Source organism: Xiphias gladius, chromosome 23 (assembly GCF_016859285.1).
Source record: "Xiphias gladius isolate SHS-SW01 ecotype Sanya breed wild chromosome 23, ASM1685928v1, whole genome shotgun sequence".
Taxonomy (NCBI): domain Eukaryota; kingdom Metazoa; phylum Chordata; class Actinopteri; order Istiophoriformes; family Xiphiidae; genus Xiphias; species Xiphias gladius.
In genome coordinates, this window is record NC_053422.1 from 12,489,994 (window position 1) to 12,515,990 (window position 25,997).

General features: G+C 40.3%; 1 protein-coding gene across 5 annotated transcripts in view; it reads left to right on the top strand.

The window, feature by feature from the left end:
* Nucleotides 1-25,997, top strand: part of dlg3 (discs, large homolog 3 (Drosophila)) — a 79,430-nt gene that overhangs the window by 27,882 nt on the left and 25,551 nt on the right. For all 5 annotated transcript variants that reach the window (XM_040120644.1, XM_040120645.1, XM_040120646.1 and 2 more), the window contains exons 5-10: nt 21,255-21,308; nt 21,827-21,877; nt 23,156-23,280; nt 23,721-23,890; nt 24,229-24,365; nt 25,833-25,977. In XM_040120644.1, the coding sequence (XP_039976578.1) occupies nt 21,255-21,308; nt 21,827-21,877; nt 23,156-23,280; nt 23,721-23,890; nt 24,229-24,365; nt 25,833-25,977 (682 nt within the window). The remainder of the gene's footprint in view (nt 1-21,254; nt 21,309-21,826; nt 21,878-23,155; nt 23,281-23,720; nt 23,891-24,228; nt 24,366-25,832; nt 25,978-25,997) is intronic.

Sequence of the window (25,997 nt, forward strand, 5' to 3'; positions counted from 1 at the left end):
AGCTCTCATGTTGTGATTTGTCACTGCTGGCAGAAAAATGTACTCAACCAAAACCATAATTTCATTCTAGGTAAACGGGGAAATTCTTAGTTAGGTATTAGGTGACGCTGGGGGTTGTGCACAGAGTTATGTACATGACCCCACTGCAAAACATTATGATTGATGTTTGCCATTACTTGTAAGTGTTCTGTCAAACTGTTCGTAGGTAATTTACCACAGTGAGCACCGATGGTAACAAGGTGAAAAGCTCTGCGGTAGTTTCAGTTATTGTAGTCAGAATATAGAACAGCTACAGTCATCAGAATAAGTGGATTTTATGGAATATGAGGTTCACAACCTTTGTTAATGTGTGACCTGTATTTCCTACAAAGAACAGGTTCAAGCAATACGATCCTGTGGAGTGTAGTTTATTCATAATGCTAATGAGCTTCAGCAATTTTAAGGCATGTTGAAGAGCTACCAGGCTTTGTACAAGGAACCCGTAATATCAGCCAATACTCATTAACCGGAAATAGTTTCAGAATGGCTGTTAGATGCAGTATAAATGTGCAAATTCAGCGTTTCAAAGCCACAATTTGTTGCATCAAGCTTTTGCTTTGTTGCCACATTTCAGTACAAGTTGTTAACAGTGTTTGTGTGCTGTCTAATATGTCACCCTAGTGTGCTCACTTGTCAATGTGTCAATATAGCAAACAATATATTTAGGTAGAAAAATTCACTTGTTGGATAACTCATTCTGTTTCAATGCTATGTAAAAGGAAAGCCGATTTGTTGCAGCGTAGATGTTTCGATCAGCCAAGAAAATCATTTTGTCTCTTTGCACTCGTAGCTTTGGTAGTTTGGATTCAGTGCTGCATAAAAATTTAAATTTTAAACGTTTTTTAATTACGCAGAAACAATTTTTTTGAAAATCTGTATTTCAGCTTTTCAAACTGATAATGAAAATTATGATTCAGATGCCAACACTCCTTTTTACTGATCTCATACAAATTCAGAGCACATAATTTAAAACCCGCTGTCTTCTAGCAAACCTCCTACATCCTATCTTCCTTTCTGCGCCTGCCTGTCTCTCTCCCACACACACACATGGGCGCGCACACGCACACACACATATATATAGTATATGCATACACTCATGCCTTACACAGACCTTTACCCAAAAACAAAGTGTTCCCTACCCAAGAGAATTTTGGGGTAAAGAGAGGATGATGAATCATGGGAAATGCGCTACGAAACAAGAGACAAGAGACAAGGTGCACTGCAATATTTAAGTGCACTTTGACAAAAGTTTGCTTTTTATACGCCTGAGAAAAGGCCGGTCAGGTGTTGACGTCAGCGTGCAGGGGAGACTTTGACAAGTGAGGCACCATTATGAGAGCTGAGGAACTTAATCTGTGATGGGCAGCTGCTGTAACTGTGATCCAGGACCTGAGCTGTGTTGAATCCCATCTCATACACTTCCTTTAAAAGCCTCCACTCAATAGCTCTGTTGGTTTGTTTTTTTTTACCTTTGTATTGTGTTCACAGACTGAATCTGCTCTTATTGTTTCAACATGGAGGTCCTCTGTGAAATGCTGGATTCATAGGAATGTGTTGTTCCCTCTGCCAAAGCAGATTTAATGCTCATCAAGTGGTGTATGCATTACTGCAGTAATGATATATGTGTAGATAGATAGATAGATAGATGTAGGTAGATAGATGTAGGTAGATAGATGTAGGTAGATAGATGATAAATGGATATAGTTATAGAGAGAGAGAGATAGATAGATTTTTTGTACAGTGTTACAGGTGCAGTAGCCTGAAGCTGCAGATCCTGTATGTGGAGTTTTGTGTCATTCTGGAAGCCGAGGTTGCCATGCCCCTGTTATCCATATGGTCACTGTCAGAGGCCCTGCCAGGGCTCAGCCCCATATCAGCTCGCCTGTTCCCCTCTCTGGCTCTTCCTGCCAGCCAGGGGAGGAGAGGAGAGAAGAAAGAGAAGGGAGGGGAACGCTGTTTGTTTGTTTGCTTGCCTGCTTTGTTTTATTTAGGGGTTTTTGCTGATCACAGTAGCGACTGGCCTAGAAATGTGACTGTGCTGCACAGGGCAGAGTGGACTCCTGATTCAGCGATGGAAGCATCAGATTTTCTGTTAGAGAGAGAGAGAGAGAGAGAGAGAGGCGAGGGACACAGGGCCTTTGATGGAATGAGATGGCAGCGGTAATTACTATACCACTGTTGCTGTTAATTAAAAGAATCAGACATTCGTGTGTGTTGGGTTGTATGTACACATATGAAAGCTTTTCCTTTCTGTTGTGCTACACTCATTTTAGCAAGAATGTGATAGCTTCCTCGGCCAGGTACACCAGCTCCATCACCCACATGCTGCAGTGGAATATGTGTATATCCAATCAATATCAGCGAAGAGTTATACCCTAACTCTTCTGACTCCTCTTCATTTTTGTGGGGGTGTGTGGGTGCTTTCAACAGTGCTTGTGCTTTTATGGCTTTTATTCAACCACCATATCAGCTGCTATTTTGGTAACACTTTACAGTAAGGTACACAAAAATCCTAAGTAGTCAGTACCAAAGAAACAGGAGCTAACTGCTGAATTATGAATATGCATAACTAATAATTAGGTTCCAAATAATTTAAGATCAATTAATATATATTGGATAATCATAAGTTACCTGAGAAAGACTGGTAGAGTAGATACTATATTAATGAGCAGTGTCTAAAGATAAAGACTTCAAAAATATCTAGAAACTTATTTTCTAAGTACATCTTTTTATATTTTAATAGCCCTCCTGTTTCCTGTTGAAAATTCAAAACTTCCATCCTCCATGTTCACCTGTTTTCTCAATAAATTTAGCATTATTTATGTTTCCATAGCACTAATTCCATTAGTTAAGCAGTGTGGTCTCATCATACTCAGCCCTCTTCTCTAACAGAAACACTGTTTTCATTCGCTTATAATTTCCAGTCACTTCCATTTTGCAGTTTTTGAATTGCTCTTGAGCTACTGCCAATGAAATCCAACACTTCCTGCTCAGATGTTTTAACATTAAGAGCCTTTTTTGTGGTTCGAAGGGCCCAAACTCGCCCATTCCAAGTCGGCTTTTAATTGTAAACAACTGCAGGAAGAGCTGAATTTCATTTATAGTAACTTAACTTCACTTGATAAAATATGAGTAGAAACGAGTGGAATTTAGGTAAGAAAAACCCAGAGCAGTAGAGTTAGTAAGTGCTGCGTAAACATATGTTATGCTGAGTTTAACATGCAAGCTATAAGAGTACAGGTAATTGCACCCCTTAGCAGGCTAACTGGTGGAATTAAAAGCCCAGCTGTAAATAAGGAAAAGAATGATGGCTGAATTTCATTTAGCTGCTTCAGGTTCAGGGTCCAGGTATTGTGCATGCTGACTCACTGTCACACTGTCATGACTTACTGAGACACTAAAATCGGATACCGAACGCTCCAGATATTTTATGTCAGCACAAAAAAATGGACGGAGGGTTGGATACTTAGTTCTGGTGGGTAGCTTTAAGGTCAATCACTCAAAAAATGTTCATGTTGACTGTCTCGTTGCTCTCACAAAGGTAATGTCTAGCAGCACTTGGTCACTCATGAGAAAATTCCCTCTGCTCAAAATTGGAAATGTTGTCTAACGCAGTACTATGCTAAATCTACTCATATACATTTCTTTAAAGGTAAACTAATTCTTTTTTAAAAAAATCATATATTTGATTCAGTTATCGGGAACTATGTGTTAACAATTGCTTTATTAGATTTGTTCCTCATTCATTCTCTGGTAACTACACAGCAATTTTTGTGACTTGATTAAACATTTTTAGAACTATTTTTTTTTTTTGCCATTTCACACACTATTTTAACGTATTCATCAAGGTGTACAGGAAATTATATGACTGCCAATTAGTGACAGGCATTCACATTTTTCGGGTAAATTATGAAACAGAAAACAGTATTTGTTGTTCTGTCTTCCATTTTCTGGGAACGTGTGTGTGTGTGTGTGTGTGTGTGTGTGTGTGTGTGTGTGTGTGTGTGTGTGTGTGTGTGTGTGTGTGTGTGTGTGTGTGTGTGTGTGTTTGTGTTTGTGTTTGTGTGAGAGAGACATTTGGCAAAGCAGTGCATTTCCTACCATGTGTAACTGCTCTGAGTGCCATCTCTGTCTAATGCATTATCCAAGCAGCCCCTCAGCCATTTGGTCTGGCCTCTCATTTTTGTGCGTGTGTGTGTATGTGTGTGTTGTTTTTCAATGTTCTTCATTTCTGTCATCCCCCTCCTGTCTTCCACTGCTTTTCTCCTCCTCCGCTCTTTCTTTTTCATATATACTATGAATCAAAGGCTTCATTTTCGGGTGTAGAGCAGTATTCACGGAGGATGCAGCAGCAGCAAACAACTCCAGACCTGTGCTTCAATATGAGTAGTGTAGTTTGATATGATATGCACATGCAGTTCTTTATAGGAATACCACATCCTTGCCTTGTCAACCATTGTTTAAAGCCGACTGAGTTTGGTAAGAATCGTGTCATAATACAGCAGTAGGATCACTGGTAACTAATTAGTTACTAATAATAATTTGACTTTCATAGTTTCATTTTATAAAAATCTATTTATATATTATGGTGAACATATGCTAAAAACAGATCTAATTCTTAACCAAACAACCTTTAACAGCTCATATGACATTGATATACAGTATATATCTAGCTCAGTCTTCTAATCAAACTTAAAATGTATGTTTTTTTGCAAACTAAATCTCATATTCAAAGTCTTGACCATCATCTGTTTACAATAACATTTTATTTACTTGCTCAGATATGGGGTTGTTGGGATTTTTCTTGACACACAGTATCCTTTTCGTGGAGTTTTTATGTTAAGTTTTTTCCCAAGATGATCTAATCCAGGTTTTTTAACATTAAGTGAAAACAAAGCTAGACAAGCCCCAAATCTTATTTTAACTAACAGGAACGATGGCCAAAACTAACAAATATAAGAACCTGGTGGTAAAAAAAAAAATCTTTTAATGACTCATAAATTTGTCAAGCTTTCATTTTTTTTTACCATACTTACTATTTTTATGTAGTTCTACTCCAAGGTGGCTAAACATCAGATTTAACGCTAACCCTCGATTGATGGTCTATACTGGTCACCATGAATTTCTTAAATTATTCTGATTAATTTGGCCAGATCTGGACTGATCTGGGCGTACATAAAGTGGATGGATGGCATTCACGGTGACCCAGGGCTGCTTCTTGGTATATGAACAGTATAGACATACAGTATATTGTGCCAGTATGTTTGGACTCACGTGGACTTGCTGTTTTCCCCCCACTGAGCGGAGAGGACTGCTAACATTATCCAGACATATGTCTGCTGTATATACACAGAACCACAGCGGATCTCTAAACACATCACTCTGTTCATTATCAGTTATTATATTCTAATAGTGAATATCAACTCCATCTACCCACTGAATTTGGAATGGCACAAACACACATCACACATTTCTCAGAGACACAGAGAGAGAGTGAGGAACCTAAAGAGAGAGCATGCCCTCAAATTGTCACGGATATAAACAATATGAGCAATCCCAGCTTAATATCATACATCTTATTACACCTTTGATAGTACATCTCTGCCTTGAAATTGCTTTTATGGATTTATTACTTCTTGTTTCCCTCTGTGTGTCTGTGCATTTGCGTTACTATTTCTTCAAAATGTAACCGACCTTACCCAATACGAGCCAAATCCAAATTCCTCCTCATGTCATCGCCTTTACTTGTCCATAAACTATAGAGCAGTATGGACACTGTGTGTGTCTGTGGGTGTGATGTCTCCTATACATTTCTGGATGGATGTTTTTAGGGCCGGGGTTTGGGTCCATGGTTTGCTGTCATCTGCAACCACCGTGGCTGAGTGTGGAGCAGTAATTCTTAAAATCACCAGCAGGACAAAGAAGAAAATATTTTATGTATTTCAAGAAACTTTTTTTATTTTTTATTTTTTATTTTCTGCCCATCAATTCAATACAAGTTGAGTTTTCTGTTTTCTTGGAGCACCTATCAGCCATTAGATTAACCTACACGATGGTTTCAACACTTACACATATTAAGTTGTCGCTTGGTATGAGTTCATGGACAGTATATTTCTGATTGCTCATTCAGGAGTTCATAGCTCATTTCCATGTTGGTCAGCTCTTATCTGACCAATTAGGTCAGCATCGAAGCAGATGCTCGTTTACAGGGACAACAGTGTAAACAATAAATACCCATGTCAGAGGTAATGGGGGTTAAATGGAGACTGGCCAGGTTAGATGCTGGATTACCATGTTATGTTTTGCAATAAACGAAGATTTTTCTTGTAGCACATGGTTAGAGGGCAGCGGTCCAATCCTTTAGTTGGCAGCTACATCCATCCTTCTGAACAGCAATAACTTCATTCATGGCTGATGTCGTTATCTTTACTTTTTGATGTATCTGCCTTTTGCATCGGCTGTTGTGATTGCCTAGGCTTGAGGTCAAAGACTTTTTGCATGATTGACTTGACCCATTAACACTGTACATTACTACTGTACATTATTACTGTGTATGCAAACCGATTCTATAAAGTATTCCTCAAGCAATCATAAAAAAATATGATATTTATACAATACCTGAAAGCAAGACATGTATGTTTATATTGGATGTTTAACATAAACATACATGAGATTCTTTTGATATATGAAGTGATTGAATGTATAGATAGATATTATATCACAGTTCTGAGGGAAAAGAGGGAAATCCCATGCCGATTTAAAAAGTGTTGAACCAGCCATAAATTAGGTACTTAGCCAATGGGCAGATGTTAAAGCAAGGCCAGATGGATTTTACGTCTGTTTTAAAAAAAAATAAATTCACACTTTAGCACACATCGCACCCATTAAGTGTGCAGTATGACACAAGCTACCATATGAGTCTTTCGTAAGAGTACAATACCCCGTCATTTGCAGATTTGTTAGACCTGTCCGGCTTTGCAGTGATTGTAAAATTTTGCTAACGCTTAGTCAGTATGTCATTCTTTTTAAAAAATTCAAACCTTTTTTTGTTTTATTGTCATCCCAGGAATCACCCTCATAGATGTAGACTGTGGTGTCCCTAGATGCTCACGAGGCATTTTGACAATATTTGATATCAATACCCTAAAATAGGAGGTTTACATTTGGGCCCTTTTTCATTCCCAAAACCTGATACCACAGTATATACTCCAGATTATACTCCACAAACAGACATTTATTCATACCCACTCTATAGAAACACTGCTCTCCCTTCTCTCCCACTGCTGTGAAAATTTAACTTGCATGACATATTGCCTAAGTGTTCATTAAAAATAAAATCATAATTTAGTTAAATCTTGATACACATGCTGTAGGCTACCTTGACTTATTAGACACAATGTAGGACTATTTTTTTTTAAAATCATAAACAGTGGTTTAAAAGGTCAACTGTTGCCATTCAACACAAGCAGATAAAGTTGCCTTTGGGCTGAAGACCCACAAGCTGAGGCATGTAAGGAAAGAACAAAGGAGACATTTATGTTTTAATGTGCTTTACATAGAAACTGGGAAGAAATCAGAACACATTATTATGAAATGGCAGTATCATGTCTGCTTCAGCACAATGAGAGGTCTTTTAAAGCTGCAGATGCATTTTTTTTCCACACTTCTCTCTTCCAGGTGTAACAGGGCTGGATGGGATAACTATAACAGTTAATGTACACACTTACACACACACACACACACAGTTTGCATCATTCAGCACTGGCATTTGGTAATTTAAATCTATAAGCTGACACCAAGGATGAGAGTATGGTGAAGAAAATGTCCCTGATACAGCAGCTATGCAAAAATATAACATACTAATGGTGTGATTTGCCCAATGCTTTTTTTGAGTGAAAATAACTTGCTTTTGAATCACTTTGAATGGCAAAAATTTTTCCAGTCCGGAAAGGTGATACTGCACAAGGGGTCATAGGGAGGATGTCGGGGAGGGAGACTACATGTCCAAAGCACAGGACCAGGAAACCAGGGTTCACGTGCTGCATCCCACTTTAGGTTTAAGGTGCTAAAACACTTAGTTTATGTTGGGGAAAAAAAGTCATTTTGTTTAGATATAATTCCCTGACTTCAACCAAATGCTTTGAGTTGCTCAAACATAACAATAAAAGTGTTAAAGGAATAGTCTGACATTTTTAGTGAAATACGCATATTTGTTGTCTGGCCGCGAGTTAAACGAGAAGATTGACACCACTCATATTTCTATGCTAAATATGAAGCTACTGCGGGCAGATGGTTAGCTAAGTTTAGCATAAAGACAGGAAGTAGGAGTGAACGTCAGGGGGTAAAAGAAACACCATCTACCAGTGGCAACAATAAGGAATAGAGTATGCTAACATTTTGCATTGGCAGTTTTCTTGATTAAAGAAAAAGGTTTAATCCAGCTAGCATTATGTTTTCTTAAAAAATGTATTTGCAAATTCAAATTAGTTGTACATGAACGTAAATTTTAGGAGACAGGGTTGTGTAGCTGGGGCCCTATGAAGGATATCATACCGATCGCAATATGTCAAAAAACGCTCAGTCCTGTGTTCAGAATGTTGAGAAAAGCAGCAACACCGAGCCCTCCCTCCAACGTGAACCAGTGAGTGTCTTTTCAGTTGTGTCAGGTTGGGCTGTGATGATGCAAGAGAGGAGGGGATGCAAGGGAGAGAGATTAAGAGAGGAGAAGGGCATAGAGGGAGAGATGGGAAGGGGGAGAAAGAGAGGTGTGGCATAAAGAAAGTGATGAAAGGGGTAGAAGCCAGTAAGGAAGAGGAAAGGGAAGGGGGGGGGAAGCAGAGATGAGCCTGTGCTCAGACACAGCCCTGTGTTGCCATGGTGCAGGCTCAGTCAGAGCTGCACAGTAGCTTTGCTGCTCAGCTAGCTAATTACCCTCAGAGTGCAATGTTGATATGCAGGCGGCCGAAGCCTTTTGGATATCCAAGAGCTTTTTTGATCGCCGCACTGGCACACAAGAAAAAAATCAAGGAACGATTTATGTATCTAGATGTGGAAACGTGTATCTAAAATGACGTAGAAGGATCACCCGACTAAAAATGCACGTACTTTAGGTACGTGGTGAACCATATTATTGAACCGTGTAGTGGTGCTCTGCTGTGTAAAATAAAGAGCCCTTCCAGTGCGTAGCTTCATTGTCCGTAGACTGCTGCTGCTTACTGAGAATCTGCAGATCCTGATCAGCCTGCTTATAAAACCCAATATGGGCCATTGTGGATTAATATTCACCATTAAAATTTCCAATTATGTAATCAGCGAAATCCAAGCCCTGCATATGCTCAGTAGAATATCTCAGCAGGCAGGAGTGGGGGTGGGGGCTGTCTGAATGAGAGGAATGATGCAACATCAGTCAGTGCACCTAGGATTCAAGAAAATTTGTGTTTTTTTTTTAACAAAGATCTGAGTATGCTGAATAAATTAGGCCCTTTCTTAACACTGGAATATTGTTTTGTGTAACCACATCCAAATGGAAATCCAAAGGTAGTACTTCAGCCATTTTGAAGCTTCTAAAGACTAGAAGTGTGTTTTTCAGTATATGCAAACTTCTAGAGATGATATTGAGATCAAATATTCTTTTTCCTGTCTTTTTTTTTTTTTTTTTTTTTACTGCAGTGATTTTTAATTCATTGACTATGTGCTGGAATACTCAATCTGAATCTGTTCCCTTTTTTTCCGTGGAACACTTTGACTAAGAAAAGTGCATACAAATCCTCAGTAAAACTATTTTGTTGATTAAATTGTAAGAAAGCTGCTTTAAATTTTATTCAGTCAAGTTTAAAGACGCACTGAGAGTGAAGAATACTTGGGTGTATTATGTTACACGTTCACAAAAATTATTTCCCAGTTTATGTTTTGTTACAGAGCTGCTCAGTTACAAATACTGAGTGGCTGCTGCAACAAATTACTTTTTTAATGTTAATTTTTTTGACTACCAATGGTCAGAAAAATTGGGAAAGATGCCCGTCACAATTTTCAAATTGCTTCTTTTGTCCAACCAACAGCTCAAAGGCCAAAGAGCTCTTTTTTTTTTTCCAGTGATTAAAAAACCCAAATCCCCAAATATGAGAAGTTGGAACCAACACATTTTTTTTGCCATTTTTTGGAAAAAACACTTACTGGACATGATTTATACTACTTTCATGTCTCTATGCTAAACATGAAGTTAGAGCCAGAAGACAGTTATCTTAGCTTAGCTTAGCATAAAAGCTGGAACCAGGGGGAAGCTGCTGCCCTGCTTCTTTCCAAACATGAGAGTGGCATCAGTCCTCTCTTTTCACCTTTAGCAAGAAAGCAAATAAGCATATTTCCCAAAATGTTAAACTATTCCTGTATGCTGTGTTTCAGTTTCAGGGAGGATTTTAATTTCAGGCACTCATTAATTTTATATCAATACATTCTGAAACAGAGAGCAGTCATTTGTCTTACTGCACTGGTTTTGTATATAGATGTCTACTGTCCATATATTCTGTCCCACAGAACAGCCCTGTTGTGTTTTGACAGCCAGCTGGTGAACCGAGTTTCATCACAGGAAAATCTCTTAGATGTGTTACAGCCTTAAAGGTTTGTGTGTTTTCAGATCAGTGTTCGTGTCATCTCTTCTTTCCAATATGATGGCTACCCTGATCTCAGCCGAGACACGTCCTTTAGGGGACAGTGTTCTTGAACACAACCGGAGGTGGGCAAAGAAGAAGGGCAAATCTGGACCCTCGACAGGAGGCAGATTGATTTGGCAATGGCCAAAGTGCTACAAACGTTTAAAACAATGCCCTGTTTTTCCCTCTGCTGTTTGGCGCTAAATACATCAGCATATGGATAGATGTGCTCATGTATTCAAACTATCACAGGGAAATTAGAGGCTTGGCTCTTGTTTTTGTTGCCTCACCCTTTGTCCTACTTACTGTAATTCTTTATCACTTTCAACACCTACACTTACTGTGAGCCAAAACTAAGGCAAGGGTAGTGAATGGAGATATGTGACTGTGTGGGCGTTCCCGATTGGAGCTTATAGAACAGGATGAAACCTCAGCCATGACAGGAGGATCTGTGCTGCTGTATGTAGAGACAGGCTGAGTCTCCTGGGAGGTGGGGACAAATGGTTTTCATTGGGCTTTGGGTCTGAGTTAGCCTTGTTGATTTTTTTTTTTTTTTTTTTCACTATTACATTTTTACAGTGGATCTCTAAGTACTCTGTATTTGATCTCTGTAGTTTTATCACTGTCTCAGGATTTTGAACCAGCACCTGCTGAAGAGCTGTAGTTTCCATTTATTGTAGTCCAAAACCTTACTGTCACATTTAAGGAAAAAGAAAATGAATGTGTGACCGAAGGCTTGTGGTGTGAAGGGGAGGTAAAGGAAATGAAATAAAAAATTTTCCTCCATTTTTTCCCCTCCAATCATAGATTGGATTGTTAAGTTTTATGTGGATGTCTTTTAGCAGCAGTGAGACAGTTTTCTGAGGGTTCCTGTAGTCAGTAAGTTTGGGACGTAAGGAGAGAGTTCAGACTGATGAAGGCAGAAGGAGGCAGCTTAACATCATTGTAATGGAATAGTTTGACACTTTTGATTTTAGTCTCACATCTGTATGGTAAAAACTACAAATATTTTTTTTGCCTGGCAACTAGTCTCAGCCAAGAACTGCACATAACCCCTCATAAAATGGCAAATAAACTTTGTTTTTTGTCCGGACTAAACAAACAAGATTTAATATTTCGACTAGTCAGAGCCAGGCTAGCTCTTTCCCTGTGTTTCCAGTCGGTTATAATGCCAAACTGTTGAGTGAGATTTGCTATGTGTTTACAGGTTGGAAATGTGATATGTTATAGAATTTCAAGAGACTAAGATGTTAAGAGATATACAATTATGACAGTAGCTTTGGAAACTGTTTTAAAGCAGTTTCTCAATCAGTGCTGATGTCATTATGTCAAGTCAGTTTTATTTTTCTTGCCCCAAATCATAAAACACAAATGCCCCAGAGGGCTTTACCCTCTGCCCTTAGGCATCTTTAATTTCTAACTCTCTCATTCACTCAAGCACTACTACACTTACTACCCCTGTAGTTGCTCCTTGCTATCTAAAGAACTGATACTAGTGGTCTAATAAAAGATGAAAATAATTGCTGGATGTTTTTACCTGTTCGTGGCTGTTAGTATAATGAAATGTCTCAACCTTGTCATGACAAAACAAGAAGGTTACCTCAGCAACACTGTCAGCATCTTCACAGCGTCACACAGAGAAAACAGTATACACACTCAAACACAAACTAACCAAAAAATGGAGATGAATTGAAATAACTCAACCTCAAGTATTCATTTTCTCCATAATGACCCCACCGCAGCGGATGAGGCAATGTGACAGTGGTGAAAGCATCAAAATGGCAGCCCTCAGTTGTGTGTGTGTGTGTGTGTGTGTGTGTGTGTGTGTGTGTGTGTGTGTGTGTGTGTGTGTGTGTGTGTGTGTATGTTTGTGGTTGCGCACTCCTACCGGTACTCAGCGCAGGATCCAAAACACCAGAGACTAACAAGCTTAGCAGCTTTCTCAGTGTAGCAACGAGTGGTAGCAACTAGTCAAGAGCCGTGAGGTAACGGACTGCAGTGACCTCCGATGTAGAGGAAGTAGTGGGGGCGGGATTATGTGAAACACACTGATGACACTCACACTTGACAGGCTGGAGCCTCGCCACAGCACATGTGGTAACTTTCACCATAGCTTTGACTTTGTGTTTGAGCCTCCTGGTGTTGGCTGTGTGATCGTTGAATGATGTAAACTAACAATGCAGCAATTGACATGACATAATGATTATTAACAGTCTATATTTTTGCAAGAACAAACTCTCGTTGACTGAGGGGGAGCACCTGTGATGAAGCAGGGATAAATCAATCAGTGAAATAAAACTGAGACGTCACTTAAATGTTGCTTTACATACATAGTTAGATATTCAAAATGGAAAAGAATCATTAGTTGCTGCCCTGGCTAAGAACAGGGTACAATTTTTGATTGTGGTATAAATCAGGTTTTATTAAACTGAAGATTATTCTGTTGAAAGTAGTAGTACAGTAGCCACTGATTTGTTTTATAAAAGGTCAAAACGTTTTACAATTCCCTTAGAAAAACTTAGAGTATTTGAAATTACACGACGGTCGTGAGGAAATATGTTTAACTCATTATAGGATTAAGTAACTATGCAGATAATAATATATATCATTATCATTTTTCCAAGGATATTAAATTTTACAAGTAGCACAGTTACAGCATAACCAGAATGTGGTCAGTATAGGGGTGGCCAAAATAGCTGAAATCATTATCACAATACTAATAAGGATATTTTCTGACAAATGGCAAATGCACACAAAATGACAAAAAATAAATAAATTGATTGCCAAAGCAATAAACTGTGATTTACTTTGATGCATTACGTTAGACCTCTTCATGCATGTATAAAAAAACTCATAACTCAAACTTGTTAGGAAAAATGTGTAGAATCACATTTGATTTGAATGGCAGAAGTTTGCAGAACACTAGCATGACAAGATCATATCATAGATGAAAGTCAAAAAATTCTAATGCAAAATTATCACACAACTACAGCATAGGCTGTTTTCACGGCAGACATTTTGACTGAGCAAGAAAAGCGCAGGTTTTTACTGATCACGTTAATCGTAGCTCTGTTCTATTCAAGTTTCCCAGTCATGATAGTGTCAAAAATTTACACATGCACACACTCTATTTGTCCAAATACTATATATACATCAGCGTTAAAGCATGAAGGTACACAGACAGACACAGTCACGTTCAAACCGGATCAGTTGACAGCAGACTTCTAGAGGGCCTTCTCGAGCAACACTGTTGTGAATATTCGTTAAACTAAGTACTTTTCCCTCTGTGGCTGCACTTGTCAAGGTCAAACTAGCCAGCTCTCATTTGGAGCTGCTCAGCATGACAGAGAGGTAAGCCAGAGCATGCTTTTGTAATATTACATAAAGATGAGGAGGGAGCGCTGCAGACAGCTGTGACGGGCTATTAATTATGGTTTCATGAATGTTCATCTGTGGTGTGTGTTGGGGGGGTTTGGGGAAGGGGAGCAACATAGTCACAATGCTCAATCATAGCCATCAAATCAGAAAACTTTGAGCTTTAACGGGGCTGTTTTATGGGTTGAACTAATTAATTTCCTTGTTGCCTCCCTCATTGAAATGAATGCCTGAATTCAGCTGGTGTCGTAGCAGGAGAGAGGGAGCAGTTGACCTTTACCGCTGTGGGGTTTTCTTTATTACATCTCATTATTCCGCCTTTGTCCCGGACAAAGAATGCAGCATTGAGTTTCGATGGCGTCTGCGAGTAAAACATCTCTTGCTGTCATGTGTTCATCGTTCGCAGCCCCATCCATCTGTCACTTTTTCTCTCACCTTGCTTTTCTCCTTCCCTCTTCCCTCCGGCACAGGGGCCACAGCGTGAATGAGATGTTGGGTGCATGGTAATTGAGTAGGTATTGATTGGACTGCAGCGTGGCCTATGAGAGGCCAATGAGAGCCAGAGGATCAGAGCAGCCCCACTGATTGCGTCTCTCCACATTCTGCAGGAAAACATAAACGCAGTACAACATGAGGCATCAGAAAATGAAGGAACATTACAATTTTAGATAACATAAGGACGTCGGAGCAAATCTTGTTCTCCTGTCTACTATTAGCTCTGACTTTAGGCCCAGGAAGAGCTTCCTTCAGCATTGGCTGTATCATTTGACTGACTCGGTGCATCATCTGAGCGGAGCTGACTGTCATATTTCGCTGCCATGTCACCACTGGAGAACGACCTGCCATGTCGGTGTGCTTTGCGGGAGAGGAACTGATGTGGAAATGTTTGCTAAGGAGGAAGGGGTTATTGCCCTGTCAGCATGCCACCATTGTGCACATGCTGAACCCTCTTGTTCTTTCCCCTCCGCTCTGCATGCGAGAAAGATGAGGGTTTGAAAACCCAAAAAAAGTAATGCTGACCGGTGAAGAAGAGTAGCCAGAGTTTAATCTCCGTGCTTCCAAGTTGTGACATTATTGCCATCAGCAGGAATGCAGAGGCGTCTGCAGGTGTACACATTTTGCAGGATATGCCAACATTATTTGAAAAATTAGATCCACATTTTTAAATTATGATGTTTTCTTATGATGGTCAGTGTTTGTTTTGTTTGCAGCACTTTTTTGCCATTTTTATCTGCATTACGTTCACATACATCATAGAGAGGCAGCTAAACATATTTAGACCTATATGTTGCATTTTGAAAGTCAAATAAAACAAGCAAAGAAAAGACAGTCTCAGACTTTAAAAAAATGCACTTATTTGCCTTCTTGCCAAGATTTAGATGGTATGTATGGTACATTTGCTGCTACCGCCAGTATCCGGCTAATTTAGCATAAAGACTGGAAGCAGTGGGAAACAGCTAGCCTGGCTCTGTCCATAGGGAACAAAATCCCCCTGTAAAACATTAAAAAAAAATTTCTACAGTTTGGCTTCTGTAGGGATTAAACAAAGACGTTATAGCATATTAGTTAGTGAGCTTTAGAGGTGCTGGTAGGTGGGATGTTTTACCTTTGGTCAGAGCCAGGCTAGCTGTTTCCCCCTGCTTCCAGTTATAACGCTAAGCTAGGTTAGCCGGCTGCTGGTGGTGGCTTCATATTTACCATACAGATATGAAAGTGGTATTGATCTTCTCATATGACTCTGGGCAAATGTATTTCCCAAAATGTCAAAACCCTTTCATTTACTCTAAATGATGTACAGTATATCTGCTTGACAAACCACGTGCCGTTAAACACAGTATGGTCAGATCAAAAAGACTGTGAGATGTGTGTGTGTATGTGTGAGTTTTTGTGTGTGTGGGTGGGTGTGTGTGGGTGGGTGTGTGTGGTTCGTGTTGTGTGCATGTGGGTGGGTGGGTGTGAGTGTGATTGTGTGTGATATGGACATGCCGCACTGAAGGCAGTCAGCCACATCCAGCCCATGGCCAGGCATGTACGAGCACAGAGCTGCATAAACTGCAGTGTGAGCCCTGAGAGGTGAAGCAGGGGGAGGTGGCTAAGCGGGATAGCCGGCCAATACCGTACGAGACAGTGGTTACCATGGGAACACATTGATTATTTAACAATTTGGATGAAGCCTGCACCCTGCGCTTGCCTAGGTTCAGTGGGAGTCTTTGTAGCTTTACTGTCCTGGGGGTCTGCAGCCAAGTGAGTATTGTGTGGTGCAGTGCCAAAGGGACATGATACACATCCACCGTGATGCTGAGAGACAAGAGACAGATACGCAATCTCAGCTGACAGAAGAGCAAGATGATAGATTGACGAATAAGAAACTATTAAGAACAGATGGGTGAGTGAGAGAAAGAAAGGACTGTTGCGAGTGAATTTTCATCACTCTTGGTGGTCAGCTGGGACTTGTTGTAATGATCTCATGCTGGGGAGGCAGTCTGGTCTCATTGTCATTGTGTTTGCAGGAAGTCTGTGTGTCCAGTATGCTCATTGGCTTCCATGTATAAGCCTATGGTCCGTATAGTACCAAAGCTACTATACCCCAGCACTCTTCATTGCAGGGGGACAGAAGTAAAGAACAAGAACTGTCTGTAAAAGCAGCCTTTGATGGCTAATGTATGACTTAAAGGGAAATAAAGGGATTTTATGGTGATCATACCTAGATTTGTCCTAGATTGGATCTTTGTTCTATCTAGTTCATTCCTGCCATATCTGTCAGTCCCACATGTGTACTATAGAAAGCTGTTTTTGAAACTATTTTTAGCGGTTCTCAACAACCCCATTTAAACCTGGCCTTAACGCGCAATCTGTATTTGGATATCTTATCTGGGAAAGGAAAAATACATGTTAATGCAAGGTATAAATGCCAGGTTATACCTTGCATTGTGCTCAGAATAGGATCGGATCAGCCGGCTTGCATTGTGATCGGATCTCAACCAGGTGTAAATACCATCCATAAAGCGTGACCACATTATTAGGAAAAAAATCCAGCCAGCAAGCTAAAAGGTCCTCTTACTCGTCCTCTCCCTGGCAGTTTAGGCAAACCCCACAAAAGGTACAAGTAGTAGCAGTAGCTAGCAAGTGATAAAATGTATGACTTTCTTTGACCTGGTTTGTGCCATATTTGTTGACCAAGTCCACCAATTCTGCCCAACTCATTTGGATATTGAGATCTAGTCACACACGGGCTGAGTCAAGATAACATGAATGCTTATAACCAGGTGTAAATGCAAAGGCCTGCAGACTAGATGCCATTATCTACATAATAAATCTAGAAAGACCACCAGGTGTAAATAAGGCCATCTTGTCAAATCCTCAAAATCCTTGAGGGCTAGTTCAAGTCAAGTGAGACGTCTTCATAGGCAAATAGTAAGTCTTTCAGATTTCTGAATGCTGATCTCTATGGCATAAATAGTGTTTTTCCGTAGCAGAGACCTTGTACTTTCAATGAGGAGGCAAAATAATTAAAATTTCATGCTGTGTGCCCATGTACGCCCTGTTTCTGTCTTATTTATCTTTGGTTATTCCGGATTTTGCCAAGTCATGTCTCAGAGTCATCAAGTTCAAATCAAGTGTGAAGTCCTCATTTTCAAAACTTAAGCGTGATTCAGACTCAGCTCTACAGCTATGGCACTGAAGCACATTTGCAACCTTTTACTGCCTCACCTATGGAATTGCATCATGTTCCCTGGCCCAAATTTACCTGCAACACACTGACAGACGTTCCAATCCCTTCCTGGATTGACATCAGTCTATACCAGATTGCTTTTGTTTCCACCTCTGTGATCCTCAACCTGCCTCCCATGGTACGAAAACCCAGATACTTTAAGTTCAGTGTTTGTCCTCTGCTCGCCCTCTGAGGGCCCATTATAACACAGGCAGATCCTACCGCCGGTATGTGTCATAAAACGTCAGCGCTGGTCAGATCTCATGGTCTTTGATCAGCTGTCTTTTCTCTGTGCAGCAGGTCACCACGGAGGTAAGAGCCAGTTTACTAACAGTCCCAAGGAGGGAGGGGTAATCCAATCTAAACCAAGTCACCTGAGTAAATAGCTAAGTGTTAAACAAACTCATGTTGAGATTACTCATTCTGAGATTATTCCTTTTGTTTTCTTGTTATGTGAGATTCTGATAAAGGGATTACGCAGCAGTCCCAAGCCAGGATAATACAGCTGTTTTGTACAACTGATGGGTTTATTGTCTTTCAGCTGGACTTATAGGTTCAGTGATCCCATCGGGCAGCATTGGTCTGCTCTGATACTTATGATAAGAACTGCAGGCATTATATTGTAACAGGTGTGTTTTGTCACATGTGGTCCCAGTAGTGGATTCAGTAGCTTAGTCTGTCAGTCACCAAGGGACAGTAGTGCCAATGCATTCCCCTTGTGTTGCCCTCAGGCTGTGTTTCATCGCTTCTTGCGGTAGTGACTTTGGTTTCAAAGTTTTCGTTCACAATTGAAAGTCACTAACATGGCTGCTGCGGACTTGATGCTAAAGATGCTTTTACTATTAAACCCCCTTCTGGATTTTGGGTGTGTGTTATGAGTTGAGGTCCAAGATGAAGGGGGAAAAATTTTGCAAACACAAGCACAGACGTGAGCATCTGTTTGTCCATATGCAGATTACAATGAAGGCTTGATTGTGCTGACTAGAAGGGAGGGTATGGGTGGGGGTGGGTTCCCAGCCACAGCTGTCCAGAGTCATAGCACATCAACACCAAGTGGAGCAGGTCAGATCTACGGCTCCTGTTTATCTGGAGAGCAACAATCATTACCAGGGAACTCACTCAATGACAAGTGTGGAGAAATGAAATGACATCCACACAGCTTGAGAGGTGATGAATGAATTTGATCAAAGGATCGGATCTTTTTAAGAGGGTGTTTCAAGCTACACTCTTGTGGATGCAGAAATACAGCAGCCTCATGCAGCTTGACTGAAAACCCTTGGACAGGCTTTATTAAATTCTTCTTAAGTAGAATAATAGTGTATATATCCAACAAGTAGAAAGTAAAATGTATAGTACATAGAGCAGCTGAGTAGTTGAGTATCATTTTCTTATTATGAGATATGATGATATATACTGTGACATGATATGTTATAGTATTTATACTCTGATATGTATCCCTTCAATATCTGTGTGTATATGTACATCTCGTATTTTGCTAGTGCTATAGATTGTCAGTATTTCACAGATATCATAACAGGCGATGACACAATATACAGGCAAATGGCATAATAGCATAGTTTAAATACAAAATTTCATCATTAGTATTATGTAATGTATAATAATTTAGGAAGAAGATCAGAATCAGCTGCTTGGACACAGGTAATATCTGCATATAGAAAGACAGAGGTAAGGGGGTGAGATTGTGTGAGGTGGGGGGAGGTTAGGGGTAAGATAGGCAGCTAGTGATTTTCCCCTCAGTGTTGGACCTCAGGAAGTGTAAGGTCCCAGAGCAGCACTGTCAGCATCCCCTCACCCACACAGTTCAATCAGATCAATAAAAAGTAGACAGGCAGTTCGCTGTACTAGAGGACAGCTGTCAAGCTGCTCCTAAACCAACCAGTGCATTTCCTCCTTCACACTCCTGCTTCTCTGTTTCCACTCAGACAACTTTCCTCTGAGGTCTCGGCTCAGAGCTTCTTCAGCTTCTCTGCAGACCTGAAATGGGAAAAGAAACACCAGGTGGCACAATAGAGCTGTGCAGCAAAGTTAATTGAACTGTGAAATTTAATATGTAATGAGTTCAGCTGGGTTCTAAAGTCTGATACTGATACTGTGCATCAATATTCCCAATAGGTAATCTGCATTTTACAGTTTACCCTTTCCATGTGCCCAAAGGGAAAAAAAAAAAAAAACATGGAGTAATCAGTGTTTCTCCTAAAATAGTATTTATGTCTCAGAGGGGAGCATCAAAAATAGCATTTAGACAATCTAAGGTCAAGGAAACTCTCTACAGAAATCCATATTAATGTTTTTAGTTGACAATCTAACCATTGAATGACAAAGGATACATCAGAATATATTATCCTAGAAATTCAGAATTCATAGAAAACGTTAAAAAGTCATTATCAATTGACCTGGTGAGTGTTTTTAAAAGTGACTTATCTTTAAAAAAAAATGTAGACCAAAAAAAAGTCAGAAAAAAGTGAAAAATGCCCAACATGATGCCTTCACGTGTCGTTTTTTCCGACTAACAGTCCAAAACCCAAAGATATTACATTTTCAGTTATATAAAACTGAAGAAAAGTTGCAAATGCTCACATTCTGAGAAGCTGTAAACAACAAATGTTTGCCTATTTCCCTGATAAATGACTTCAACAATTAATCGATTATCAAAATGTTTCCAGAATAAAACATTACTTCCAGATTAAAAAAATATTTAACACATATCTAGGGCTGCAACTACTGTTCATTTCATTTTTATTATTAACTGATTAAACCATAAAATATCAGAAAATTGTTAAAAATGCCAGCAGTCCATACAGTAACGGTATTCAACTGATAATGATATTAATCAGAGAAAAGCCTTGTATTTGAGAGACAGGAAATAGTAAATGTTGGTATTTTTGCTTGATAAATGGCTTAAACTGTTAATTGATTATAAAAATCGTTCTGTCAATCGTCAAATTGATTAATCAGCTAATCAGTCTGGTATTACACATCAAATAACCCTCACCCCGTAAATTATAGAATAAAATAAGATACATAAATAAATGAGATCGGACATTACTTTTGTCTAGTAGTGTTACAGTATTACCTGAATGGTTACTGAACCATAAAATCTTGCATTCTGTGTGTGATACTACACGGTGTTATTTCTGTGTGTGAAGTGAAAGTGAAAAGGAGGAGCTGATGTGGGATAAACATATTGTCCGTACAGCTTGAACACAAGCCAGTTTGTTTTATGAGGTGACCGCGGGACGTCTGGCAGTGGCGGTTAATAAGTGGCGGTCTCTCTGCCCCAGTCCTCATTCTGAGTCCTCACACCTTTCCAACACCTCCCCACCCCCGCCCAGGAGGACTCTGACTGTTCCCATGATATTCGTTCAATTTGCTCCCAAGTGATAGTGTGTGTACCGCATTACATCTGTGTGCTGCCAGCCTCACACACTGAGATAATGTGTATCTCTTCATATTCACAGGCCAACCCTCCCCCCATCATCGTCAACGCAGACTCACTAGATGCAGGCCCTTATGTAAGTATCTGTTCTCTCTCTCTCTCTCTGCACAGTATATATATCTCTCATTCACACTCCCGCTGTGTCGGTGCATGAGCGCGCGCACGTGTGTGTGTGTGGATGAAAAGGCCTCCTCCTGGCAGCAACATGCTGTTTCCCGAGTGGACCAACATCCATTATCCTATTGACCCTGCCTGTTTCTCAGGAATGTGCATTCTGCAGCGGCACATTTAGTGTCATGGTGTAGATGCATTTTAAGAGAGAAAGACAGTTTTGATTGCAATAAATCGGAAATTCATGGTGGTATTTTTAGTTAGTAGAACAATCTGGAGAATGTATCTTGTATATTTTGTCAATAATCCTGTTCTCCACGGCTCTTTGTATTCAGTCCGTACATAGGTCTATTCTGTATTATATGGTATAGGATTCATCTGCAAAAATTTGCATGCTCCTCTTTTTTTCTTACTATATTTATAGAAACTTGCATAATTCAGGCTCAGTGATATAACTAATCATTATGTTTTTTATTTTGGCAGGTAAATGGCAGTGATGGGATGTATAAATATGAAGAGATCATTTTAGAGAGGGTGAGCTTTACCAATTGCTTGTTACATTTTTTTTCACAATTTACAAATACCTACTTAATGTATTTTCTGCAGGATGGATGGATTTCTCCCCACTAGGTGGTAGTAAGCTACTCAGTCTTCACTCATTGGGCCTAAAGAACATGAAAACTAAAGAAAAATCTCAATCTCTATACCTGTATTTGAGACTCGTGTGGTACTGTGTGTTAGTGAAGTTATAGCTGTTACATCACTGCAGTAAGAATGTCTTATGTGTGATGTCTCATGTGAGTATGAGCACAGAATAACGCCATTGAGGCATAGCTTTTTACATAATGCTGATGCACATGTCATCAGCAGACGCCAGAAATGTAAAGTACTCTCCTGTTCAATTGTTCAGCAGGCACCACTGCTCTTGTCAGCGGTGGTTCAGCCTGCAGTGGCAGAGCTATATGTTTCCGCTCTCATTATTCCACCCACATATAGATGCACCTCCGAACCCATGATAGATGCACAGTATCTTTCTGCCACTTCCCCTCTAAGTGGCATTTCTGCATGCATAAGGCTTAAATAAACTATGCAAAGTCACACTTTAAAAGGACTGTGGGTGTGTAACATTTGGTGGTAAGGCCCAGTGTACTCCTCCTGGCTCCAGAGCAGCACACTGGGAGGCCTCAGCCTCCCTCTATCCTAATTTGCTGCGACTGTTGCTCATTAATTATAGAAAATAATAAAGTGAAGTCTTTTCTCAGCTGTCTTGTTTGCTGCCTGTCTCTGTGGCCACGGCTGTCAGATGCAGCAGTGTGCCTGGACCCACTGGATCCAAATGGGTCCTCCGTCATTTCTGGAACAGGAACGCCAGGAGGTGGTAGTCTCTGTCTCCTGCAAAGAGTGAAAGGCTCTTTATCATGCAATAGAAATGACGCTTGTCAACAAATCTTTACTTTAGATCATAAATCCTCTTTCCTGTTGACACAGGGCATCTCTAACACCTCTCCGTGGGTTGATGTAATAACCATGACATTTTGAATGAAGTGCCCTCTTCTAATGGAAAACATGGCATTATCATTTTTCACATGTGAGGACACACACGTGTCCACAAAAACAGACATCAGAAGTGCCTGGAGAAATCCCTGGAGCAGTCCGCATCGATCACATGTTCCTCTGAGATACCAATACACCTAAGAGCCCAATTGTACTGACCTTGAGCCCATATTGGGTCCATCACTCACATCTAAGTGTGTGCATTTCTGTGTTGTTTATTGTACCCTACTGAAAATGCCAATCATAACCTGTGTGCAGGGGAACTCTGGCCTGGGCTTTAGCATTGCTGGAGGAATAGACAATCCCCACATTCCTGATGATCCGGGGATCTTCATTACCAAGATTATCCCTGGGGGAGCAGCTGCTATGGATGGACGGCTGGGGTAAGTTGCCCTTCTCGCCATGTTACCCTCCTCCTCCCCCTCACCTTATTCTTTCCATTTGCTCTTTCCAAGCTCCTCTGCACCCTCTGTCCTCTCTCTCTTCCCTAACCTCTTTTCTCTCCTCTTTAATGCTCATTACCACCATGTCCCGCCAGGCAGTGCTGTGTGGGAGGCAGAGTTTCTACAGCCCTCTGCCCCCTGGCTCTGTGTGTTTCCTCAAAGTTGTGATTCACTGGAAAACCAAAGCCTGAAAAATGCAAAAAATTATGATATGGAGTGCTTTTTTTTTTTTTTTTGTGGTTGGAGGTTTCTGATTACATTGGCCGTGCTCGGGTCTCTCCCTGCCTTTGTGCAGCGAAGCAACTCCACTGCTGTTATCTGCTGACTGTCAAGCTGGTGTGCGTGATATACAGTGTATATTAAAACGTTACCATCCGCAGGGTTAACGACTGCGTGCTGCGTGTGAATGACGTGGACGTGTCAGAGGTGGTTCACAGCCGGGCGGTGGAGGCCCTGAAGGAGGCAGGGCCAGTGGTGCGGCTGCTGGTTCGACGGAGGCAGGCCCCACCCGAAACGATTCTGGAAGTCAACCTGTTGAAAGGGCCCAAAGGTCAGGGACACATCGGCACTTAGAGAGAAATATATAAGTTCACTGCCATACATCATCCTTGGACATCAGTGCAATGCTGAATGACCACTACAGTTTTTAGGTTAAGACACATTTGTAGATATAAGTAAGAGGTCAACTTACTATTCTAGGATGAATGGGCATTAAATTTGGAAAAAGATGCTTTAAGACTAGGCTTCTAAGACAATACTGATTATGAAGCGAACTATTCAGCATATAGGAGGCAGACCCAGACATGGAAGATATCTAAAAATGTACACAATCAGAGGTGGTTCTATGTACATGTATTGACTATCTGACTGTGTATATTACTCAACCAGGGCTGGGGTTCAGCATCGCTGGAGGGATCGGAAACCAGCACATCCCAGGAGACAACAGCATCTATATTACCAAGATCATAGAGGGAGGAGCTGCCCAAAAAGATGGACGACTGCAGACTGGAGACCGCCTGCTAGCTGTATGAGCCTGCACCTCCTTCTGACTGAGTCACATACTGAGTGTACAAATCAAAATGAAATCATTTTAGGTGGTCATTTAGTTCACTGGCGAGTGAAAAAAAAAATTCAGCATTAGTTATTAGTAATGATTATAAACACCTATTGCTGTAGTTGGGCAGGGATGTGCCCTATGTAGATGACTGTTTAAGAGATACATTAAGTACTCTACATTATCCATCCTGTCATTTTAGTGAGACACACAGCACAAATCAGCATTTCTGACTTTGTGCATCATCGATAAATTACCTTTCCGGCCATGGCATGGGACAATAAAAAGGCCCATCAGCTGGGTATGAGAAACATTACATTTGTTTTAAGGCTGCTGTATATCAAACAAGAAGTCACTCGTCACTACAGTCTTTTTGGAAAAACCAAAAACAAATAATTATAGTTACGTCATCATTTAGCTCCCATTAATACAATATACATTTCTAGACATGTTGCTTTACTGATTATTTTACACAGTTTCAATACAAATATGACACCAGTCAACATTTTTTAAACGCTGTATATTTTAGGAAATCAGGTTAAATGTTTGTGACTTTTTATTTTGCTGGAAATGACTTAAACCTGATTAGGCAAACCCTGCATGTCAAATAGGGCGGCTTTCAGTCATCATGCTACATGCTTTAACTTGCAGTATACAGGATGGACCTTTCCAGTGCACCTGATTGTCATAAAGAAAAAATTAGGTCATCTTTTCTAATTGACAGCTAATAAAATGCATCTGGTGGCACATAGACACTCCGCTGTCTTTGTGGGAGTCGTTAGTTAGTTCAACGTTAGTTCACAACAGAGAAAAAGTTGTTACTCCTCTGAGAAATATATAGTTGTCCTGGAGATATGTGCTGAAGAAAATATTTTTTAGCCCTCTGTCTTACAGTATCAAAAGGTATCTAGCTACATGGAGGACCTTTTGTTTGAGAGCAGTTTGGCAGAACCACTGTATGTTGACAACATGCAGACTACATCATTTGCAGCACAAATATCCAGTATAGAGTGTTATCTACTGTAAATGTCTAATTAGAGTGATCAAGATCCTTGTCATTTTGAATTTTCAACATTTCTCAGTTCACATATAGTATACTGTACCTGTTCCTTTGTTCTGTGAGGTGTTTTTAACTGACAACATATTTCCAGGGAATAGAGTCTTAAAAGACAATATGTAGAATTTCAGAGCGTCTTTAAAACCTCTACCTACCACTTTTGACCTCTGGTAACGCCGCACGACACACCAACCTTTCACTCTGCTCTTGAAATGTACAAAAATCTCATAATGCCAAGCTAATATATAATATCAAGCCATGATTCATTATTGTGTTGGCTGCTGTGATGGCTGCTGCGATGCGTGATGTTGTCACAGTGCAGCAAAGGTGCTGATATAAGGATTTGTCCTCCTCTCCTTCCTTGACAATCGCCGCATTCAGGTGAACAACATTGTGCTGCAGGACGTGCGTCACGAGGAGGCAGTGGCTGCACTGAAGAACACCTCTGATATGGTTTACCTCAAGGTGGCCAAGCCAGGACCTGTGCACCTCAATGACATGTACGCCCCTCCAGACTACTCCAGCAGTACGTATCTATCTCTTCTT